The sequence below is a fragment of the Podarcis muralis genome, chromosome 2, assembly GCF_964188315.1.
Source record: "Podarcis muralis chromosome 2, rPodMur119.hap1.1, whole genome shotgun sequence".
NCBI classification, from domain to species: domain Eukaryota; kingdom Metazoa; phylum Chordata; class Lepidosauria; order Squamata; family Lacertidae; genus Podarcis; species Podarcis muralis.
The window spans coordinates 77,046,940-77,056,752 of record NC_135656.1 but is presented as its reverse complement, the minus strand read 5'-3'; the positions used below and the strand labels follow the sequence as shown (position 1 = coordinate 77,056,752).

The 9,813-nt window shown below is 39.2% G+C and overlaps 1 protein-coding gene across 2 annotated transcripts in view; it reads right to left on the bottom strand.

Annotated features, from left to right (window-relative positions):
* Nucleotides 1-568: 568 nt before the first annotated feature.
* The window catches only part of ATG7 (autophagy related 7), a 96,573-nt gene continuing 87,328 nt past the window's right edge, over nucleotides 569-9,813 (bottom strand). The window contains exons 18-19 of one of the 2 annotated variants that reach the window (XM_028718894.2): nucleotides 2,304-2,374; nucleotides 569-1,606 (exon numbers count right to left, since the gene is read on the bottom strand). In XM_028718894.2, coding sequence (XP_028574727.2) covers nucleotides 2,342-2,374 — 33 coding nt within the window. In that variant the 3' untranslated portion in view covers nucleotides 569-1,606; nucleotides 2,304-2,341. Of the gene's footprint in view, nucleotides 2,375-9,813 lie in introns of both variants that reach the window. The other variant, XM_028718893.2, reaches the window with a different exon arrangement.

The following is a 9,813-nucleotide window of genomic DNA, read 5'->3' as shown; positions in this document are numbered from 1 at the left end:
ATTATGGAACTCCCTCCCTTCCTGAATTTTTTATGTCAGCCAAGAATGCATTTGTGTGCCCAGGTCTTTCTTATCTTGCTGGTTTTAGCTGATTTTGTATTTCTGGATGTGTATGAAAATGCTATTGTGTATTGTGAACTTGAAATTTTATTGTGACCTGCTCAGGCAGGAAAGAACAGGTTAAGTAATACTTTTTAGAAGTAAAATGATAATTAAATGAAGACACAATTAACTTGGCAACATTAGTGCAGACTGATGCAGAGAGTATGAAGGCCTTTGGTCTAGGGCAAATAACTTAATGTGGGAGTGGTGTTGATTAAAAAAGACTCCTCCTTTTGTCTGTCCTGAATCTCCTACCTTTCAGCTTAATTGTATGACTTCTGGTTCCATTGTTATGACAAAATAATAATAATAATAATAATAATCAAGACTTTTACTTTTGGACAATCATGCCAACAAAACACACACCCATTCATTCCCCAGAGCTCAAATTTCAACTTCCTTCATTATCAAACGACAACAGTAGATGGTGGTGCCAGAAGTCTATCTATGCAAACAAGGCAGTGAGTAAAAGTATTTGGAAGTTCTTTTAATGTACATTTCACTCATTAGAATAAAATCTTTCATTATGTTTTCCTCAATTAAGTGCTTAAAACATTTTACAAAGGGGGAAAAACACACCTAGAAGCAAGCGTACAAGCAAGCAAGCAAGAGCGCCATTCTGGTTTGTAAGGGGAGAGGAAAACACAATAAAGTTAAACAACAGAAGGTTTTCTAAGTCACAGTGGAGTACTTCTGCACAGCACAGACATCTGGGAAGCATATGTACAGGAAGCAAGCTCAGTCTTATACAACTCTAAGTTACTGGAATTACTAAGCAAGGAAACATCGTATTACCCTGTGCTTAAAATGTCATATATAGCTAAAACTCTCGGAGGGGAAAAAGAGTTGACAAATTCAATCTTGATAATCCAAGCGTCAAGACAGACATTCATTGGAGAGTATTCCTGGGACCCCGAGCTGTTTTGGACTCTCAGCTAATCAAGACTGTAGAATTTCAAAACAGAGTTTCCTGTTTCACTATCTACAAATGACGTCTGTGCTGGTGACTCAGTGCAAGCTGCGGAGCACTAAATTTTCCCAGTGTAGAGTTTTAGTCTGTCATCAGAGATGTTGAATTTCCTCAGCAAGTAGTGCCTGAAGGCCATTATGCAATTTCATTATTTTAAATTAAAAGATTGCACTTGCGTACACATGAGAACTGTACTTCCTATTTCTGCTATTGCTAACGTACAGCTTCTAAGTGTTGAGATTTTTAAAAAATGCACACCCCTTCCCAAGAGCTAGATTAACTAGATAGAAAACATAAGACGAAATAAACAGGGGTTTCGTAATTAGTAGAAATAAGAAATCAAGTAGAGACAAGATTCAGTGAGCAATATACAGATTAAAAGTATGCTGTTAACATGATATGCCATAATCTGGCTACTTTGAGCCTCTCCAGATTTGTGACTGCAACCAGATACGATTTGAGAAAGTAGTCCAATGACAAAGGGCACAAAATGCTAGCATGAAGATTCTGCATAGCTGTTTCATTGTTTATGTGCTGACAAAGAAGATAAAATAATACTTGTATTAAAAACAGTAAATAACATAGATTTCCTTATTATTATTTAAATTCATTATACTTTAGAGGCTCATGGTAATCACCTCGCTATGGAGGCAGCAGAGATGGACTATTAGTATTGGAAGGAAGAAAATGATGAGTTATCAACTACCATTTTTTTTAAAAAGGCACTAAAAGTTGAGAATATATAGAGTGTTGCCATACACAGAAACAACCAGAGGAAATGTCTTTTTGAGAGACTAAACATGTGGACCCTCTCATTCTATTTATTCTCAATGTGACTAATTTCTTATTGTCTACCTCAGAGACAAGGATACATTGGCCATAAATCCCTGAAGTGTTTCAAAAGGCATAATTTGTTCAGAATGTTTACTTAAAAGAAAAAGTCAAACTGGGAGAAAAATAAACAAAGAAGTTTTCTTCAGAGGTATTTTAAATATAAGCTATATTTAGAAGCTGAAAAAAATAGAGAGATTTTAATTGTAACTCTCTTATATATATATTTCACACACAATAGAAAGAGAAATTACACTCATAGTACAAGTGCCTTGAATTGCAATACTGTCCCATCCCAATAAAAGTTGTGCACCGTACGTGTTTCTATTTACAACAGCCACAGTTAAGTAAGCAATCATTAATTTGTCATATGACTGACCAAAAAACCAGACCAACACACCCTGAAGTGGGTCATCTTTCTCTCCATTCACTGAGCTTTCAGAGTGTTTCATCATCGCTCATGTCCCAGATCTGAAATGGAAAAAGGAAGAAAAATGATATTCAGTATCTTCAGTGCTCTTTCATATCATTTATACAATTGGTAATTTCAGGTATGGCATAACATAGACAGCCTCTTTCTTACATTAAATTATGAGGCAGCAAACGCCAGAGCTTTTACGTTATTATTACTACTACTACTACTACTACTACTATTAACTTAATTTACAATTAAAACTTTAAACAGAAATTAAAATACAGTACAGTCACAGGAATAGAGTGGGCCCTAAAAACACACATCTCAGGTGTCAAAGGCCAGGGTAAAGAGGTGTCTCTTCAGCATTTGTTGGAGGTTATATGAGAGTCCCATGGACTACAAGAAGATCAAACCTCTCCATTCTCCACACATCTCAGGTGTCAAAGGCCAGGGTAAAGAGGTGTCTCTTCAGCATTTGTTGGAGGTTATATGAGAGTCCCATGGACTGCAAGAAGATCAAACCTCTCCATTCTTAAGGAAATCATCCCTGAGTGCTCACTGGAAGGACAGATCCTGAAGCTGAGGCTCCAATACTTTGGCCACCTCATGAGAAGAGAAGACTCCCTGGAAAAGACCTTGATGTTGGGAAAGATTGAGGGCACAAGAAGAAGGGGACGACAGAGGACAGTGTTCTCGAAGCTACCAACATGAGTTTGACCAAACTGCGGGAGGCAATGGAAGACAGGAGTGCCTGGCGTGCTCTGGTCCATGGGGTCACGAAGAGTTGGACACGACTAAACGACTAAACAACAACAACAACAACAACAACATATAGGGAAGAAGCCAGAAGTACCTCTTAGGTGGGAGAATTCCACAATTTTAGGCCTGCCAGAGAGAATGTTTACCCCTAAACTTCTGAGGGAAGCGAAACTACCAAGAGGCACTATTTTAAAAAAAGACTGGGGAAGCTACTTGCAGGCAATCCAATATACCATGCTTGGGCATGCTATGAGAATGATACATAAACCAAGCTGAAACACAAAACAATATTTTTCTAAATTCAAGGTAAATCAGTCTGAAGATTTATTAGAAAAGAGGCAGGTGGAGAATCATCCTGTCCAACATATAATATAAATATGCCAATTATCACAAACAATAAGAAAGAAGTTAGCGTAATCCACTTTTAAAAACTTGACAGAATCTGAAACATGTATTCTTCTCTTAATATGGAAACTTATTAGATCTGTAATGTTATTTCAAACAAGTAGCTTGGTAATTAAAGGTGTTATATTGAAAATCCTTCAAATTAGTTTTTTTATCTACAGCACATACATATCCAAAAAAAGGCAGAGCTTCCCAAACTGTTCATACTGTATGAATTAATATAACTAATGAAATGCAAGTAGATATTTCACGCTCACTTTGCCTGCACATTTATTTGCCAGTTATGCCTGCTGCCTTGGAAATTATGGGGGTGGGAGGCAACAAGGCTCATAATCCATAAGGAATCCTCCCTCCAGTCTTGTTGAAAGTACGAGTTGCTAACTTTCCTTTCTAGAATGGAACTGATCCGGATGAACAATGTGCTCTCTTACAATATACTTGATTCCACTTCATCTCATGGCAACACATACCCAGCTGGAAATACTGTGTGGAAGCCAAAAAGGAATGGAAAAGAAAGATTGTATTTTTCTTGTGCTTAATGTTTTATTTCCATGCTTTGATCATTTGCAGGCAGGGATTTTGTTAGCTGTACACCCCAAGCTATGCTTTATACAGTATAAATATGACAATATTTTTTTAAAAAAACAAAAACGGTTAAGTAAGGAAGTACAAAGAAATCAACATAACGCATACAAACCATTCTTCAAGAGCAAAAGATGTGCTCAAAAGGGAGCTTGTGCTTACTAAACCACAGTGCTACTTTACTATTAAACTATATGCATGTATCTATTGTAGAGGGAGTACTCAGGATTACATGTGCTTCAGATTTGGTGCCAAAACTGGGCTCTCTTGGAATTTGAATGAAATTCCCTGGATGGGAATGTTATTCAATTTTGAAGAATTGGTTTTAAAAAGCTGTATTTTGAGAGGCTGAACCTAGACAAACATCTCGATTTAATAGACTGTTGCCTTTTCAGTTACAAGATTCTGCAGCAGCCTACATTTGTGCCCAATGTCCTATCCTTAGTTGCTCCAACTAGCAGCAGCCTACCTCAATCTAGTGCCTTCAAAATGTTTTGAACTGGAACTCCCATCAGCTCCAGCCAGAATGACCATTTGGAAGGCACCAGATTGGGGAAGGCTTGCCCTACAGTAACCAAATAATTTAAACTAGGTATGAAGAGACTTTGCAAATAGAACAAATATTCAAGGCTGACCTTGCAATCTGCCAACTCTGCCGTTCTCTAAAGTGGACATAGCCAACATGGTGCTCCCCAGATTTTGCTGGATTACAGCTGCCATATTGGGGTTCAATTGGTAGTTTGCAAGAGGCAGTTAAACTGATGCTGTTGCTCAAGACTATGTAACTTGCGAGATTTCAGTTACAACAATTTGGTGTTACATTTGGCTTTTATATGATTCAGTAGAATATGAAAAGGTCAAAATATAGCAGATCATTTTGTGGGACATTCCATTCAAATTTATTGGTCCATAGTTCTAGGCCAATGGGGTTCATCATATTAGTGAGAATGTGGCAACTGTTTGGAGAGAATAAAAGGGCAGGCTAAGCGCTGTAAAAGGGTTAGCCTTTGATATATCTCTTCACCATCTCCCAAACAACTTAAGCAGCAGCAAGATTCCAGAGAAGGGATAGGAACTGAGAAATCACTGTTGCTATAGGCAACAGATGACGCAGCAAACACCTTAAAGCTGAAATAACAGAAGGCAGAAGCTAAGAAGGATTCCAAGTGGGGAAGAAGAGTCCAGCAGCTGTCATTTCGAAGACCAGAAGTCAGTGAACTCTGGTAAAGACTTCAGTAAAGCTTGTAAGGTAACTGCAGCAAAGAAAACCTGATCAGAGAAAGAACTGAGGCAAAGCTAGAAATAATTTCAGGAGAGATCATGAACAGGGGAATCATAAGCTCAATGTCAAATTAAGGCTAGTCTGTAAGAAAAGTACACACCTGAGCAGAATACATGAATGTTCCAGTTATGTATTGGCTTTTAAATATTAACTTGGGAGTTTAAATCTCAGGTTCATATTAAGCCCATGCAGGACTACGTATCTACTACCCCCGTATGTGTGAAATTATCTTGTACAACAGGAAGGAGATAAAAACAGGGCTTTACCCTTTCTTTTCCTATTCATTCACAGCTAAAAACAATTCTAGGTGAAGCAAATGTTTTTCTATGGAACAATGAAGGCTTTTCACCTGCTTCCTGCAACAAAGCTGCCTGAAAACAATTACTAACTAAAGCAGAAGTGGAAAAACATATATCAAGAGTAAGAAAACTTTAGCAATTCAGTACAAAGAATTAAATGTAAGGCTGAGGGCATGTGTATCTTACAAAATTATTTATTAATATAGAATAAATCTATAATAAGCATTTTCTTCTCTTCATGCATTACATGTTCCTAAAACTTTGTGTATAGGAACTTCTGAAGTAAGATGATAAGAAGTGCCTTGCAGGGTCTGGTGAAGGTCCACAGAATTCTGCATCTCCAACCACAGCCAGCTCAAGGCCGCTCACTGTCCAGGCTGTATTGGTAAAAACGACTACACTGAATGTATAAATAAGGAATGAAATGATAAAGAGAAAGGGTGTGTTAGGTTGTTACCAGGTGAACTAATTGCCTAGAGTAGCATTCATATTAAAGGCCATGTCAGAACAGACTTTGTGAAAAGTCTGCAGGTTTTTAACAGCACAGCCGCTAACATGATGATTGTGCCTTTCCTCAACTTGGTAAGCTTCTGTACATCTTCCACTGCATCAGTTTACTCCCAAGTTTACAAATTTCCTCACTCCAAATACAACATTTGTTCCCTTTATTTCGTATCTTCCTTCTTTCCCCTTATTTTTAAAGATTCTTTCATTTGGAATTTTTGCAGCTAAATATGCAGACCTTGTTTCTCCACATTCAAAATACCCTGTGGGGAGCTGGCGGAGCAGTTTGACTTCACCTTCCCGACCGAGCCATACTCCACTGCCTCTCGAGGCAGAAGGATGCCAACAATACTTTGGTGAATATGGAATGTTAAGCCAAACCATGGGAAAGTGTGAACGCGTAAGTATGTGAATACTCACAGTCAGAGGCTCTAACTACTGAAAAAGATTGTGGGGCCCCAACATGACATCCTGACACCATGTGCACAACATCACAAGGAGCCAGGGGGAGGAATCGAACGTGGTGGCCCCCATCGTCTCCCCTCCCACTGCCATGCAAGGAAAGGATGAGGAAGTTGCCCCAGCCAGTGGTGGTGAGATGTCAGTCACCGAAGCAGGACCACGCCCTCTTCTGCCCTGGGAACAATGGGGGGCAGCCACCTCAAAAAACATTGGGGGTCCCAAACTGCCTCAGCCCCTAGGAGTTGGCACCTATGCTCACAGTAAATGCAGCAGGTGCTTCTCTGCTCACCAGTCCTCCTCCTCCTGCTGCTATGCTACTCTGAGTGAAGTCGTGGTGTGGCTTAGTGTTAATCCCATTTTACTGTGTGTGCTTGTGCATTCATATTTAGCCTTGGTTTGGCTTAGCGTTATGTGCAAACCAGGCCATCATCTGCTGGATTTTAATTATTACCTGGATGCCAATTACATATATCCAATTGTATCTTTTATTCTCCCACCACTTTCTCTCTTGATTACAATCTTTTTAATTTAACAACTACAACACAAAATCAACTTTTCTTTTATTGAAGTGCATCTGTCACTTACAGCATGTTGCTATGTGCACTTTGCACATAAAATCATAGAGCGGAAGGGACCATGAGGATCATCTAGTTCAACCACTTGCAATACAGGAATCTTTCACTCAATGTCGAGCTCGAACCCACAACCCTGAAATTAAGAGTCTCATGCTCTACCGACTGAGCTATCCCTCAGGAGTAGAAATGATTTGTCTCATTTATACATATACAGTGGTACCTCGGGTTACATAAGCTTCAGGCTACAGACTCCGTTAACCCAGAAATAGTACCTCAGGTTAAGAACTTTGCTTCAGGATGAGAACAGAAATCGTGCTCCAGCGGCGTGGCAGCAGCAGGAGGCTCCATTAGCTAAAGTGGTGCTTCAGGTTAAGAACAGTTTCAGGTTAAGAACGGACCTCCGGAACGAATTAAGTATGCAACCCGAGGTACCACCGTATACTCAGTAATGACACTCTTATTTATGTAATAAAGGCTGCCTTTACGGCTCTCCACTGTTCACTTAACAGTATCAATGCTAATTCTATGTTCAAGACACATTTGCTAGCAAGATTATTCAACTGATGCTTATTCAAGCAGAAAACATTCCTGCTAGATAGAAGTCCACTCCTGAACATTATATATATATTTTAAAAAGGAAATGACATATTAAAGGTTTCATACCTTCCTTTTGTATATGAAATGCTACATGTCTGTTGATGATGAACTAAACTTAGGGTAGCCAATATTGTGCTCTCCATAAGCAGTATCTGCATAATTCTAATCTATCCAACATTTTAAAATTGAATTAAACCTGAAATGTTTTCCTTTAGAGAGAAGTGAACAAAGCTTAAAGATTTCATTGAGTGTCAACTAATATTTAGATGTATTTATAAGGAAACTGTAAATGTTGCAAAATATTTTCCCACAAAAGAAAACTCATCCTAAAACAAGGGAGGTGTCCAGTGCTGGTTATTGTGATTTCAAGACGAACTCATGCATAGTACAATTCAAAAGACCTGAGAGGAGTAGATAAAGGCGTTGGTATCTAAAGAATTTGACGTTTCCTCTCTTCAACTCACCAAAGCAGAAATGACTTCTTCAGCAACATGTGCTATAACATATGCTATAGAGCAGTCAGAATTGCAGAGTATGCTGCAGATGTGAGTCAGTACCTTAAAGGCTTCCAATTGCTTACAAGCCAAACAGCTTGTTTTGGCTCTCAACACTGTCTCCCCTTATGGGACCTACTTTGATCTTTTTAAGCTATTATACAAATGCAATTACATTCATTTTATGGGATCAACAGGGACTAGAGAAAGAGCACACTAATCCCAGTGTGAGTGATGGTGTGAGAAGCTACTTTTTGTAATATGAATCGAGGGCTGCAAATATCTTTAGCGCATTCCCAAAATGAGACTGTGCCGCAAAGCTGCAAAATGAATTCTCTCCATAAAGCATCTTAATACAGCCAGCAGATATATAGTACAAGTAAGATTCCTGGCCCCTTCTTTCATAAATGCCCTCAATTTACTTAAATTTCTTAAATTTACTCCAAACTGTTACAAAAATATGGAACCTAATGTTCAGAATAATGTGCTCTTATGACTGTTAAGTATATCTCTTGACTAAGAGTTGAAAATATTAGTTTATTTATCTGAACACAACCCCCCAAAAGTCAGGCAACAGAAGATAATGAAGACAATGCAATTTATATGAGTGCACATTAGAAGGCATAGCTGTGGTTTATGCATAGTGCTACTCACTGGAAGGCTAACAGCACAACATCCACCTTTTAATAATGCTGCATAATTGCCATTTTGAATAACTAAGGTTTTTAAAACAACTTTCTATATTTTCTTTACGTACTACAACCACCATTTAATGCTTAAGGACATGGCACCCTGTTGCACAACTCTGAAGGCCAACAATGGCTGGAGGCCCGCAGGTTCCTCCTCACTGCCCCTCTTAAAGCAGATATCATCAGTCTCTTCAGACCCAGAACCCTCTTTTCATCCAAACATGTGTTTGGAGATCATATATTTACCATATACAGTATTTGCATGGTGGTAGTGCTCCTTTTGCAACCCACCTTTGATCAGGGCTTGAGCCACTGCTGAAGACCAGCTGAAGACCAGAACTCTAAAGCAGTCAGTAATCATCTCCAGCCCACTCTTCAGCTCCAAGCAAAGAAGACGGACAAGGGAAACCTGTCTGTTGTGCTGCAATTTGAAGCTGCTGTCTAAAGAGCTGTGCCACCTGGAAGAAAAACCTCCAGTCGTCCTCTGAAGCTTGGAGCCAAGGAGACGCCACATGGTGGCTGCTGCTGCTTCTACCAATCAATTCAATCCACTAATGGGGTCTGAAGTGAAAGTAACTGAGCAGGAAAGATCTTGGGAGTAGTGGTGGGTGGCTCAATGCAAATATCAACCCAGTGTGCAGAAACCTGTGAATTATTATTGATGATGATGATGATGATGATGATGAATAATTGCTCACTTCCTAAGTCTGTGTCTCAAAGTACAGTGGTGCCCCGCAAGACGAATGCCTCGCAAGACGGAAAACCCGCTAGACGAAAGGGTTTTCTGTTTTTGAGTTGCTTCGCAAGACAATTTTCCCTATGGGCTTGCTTCGCAAGACGAAAACAT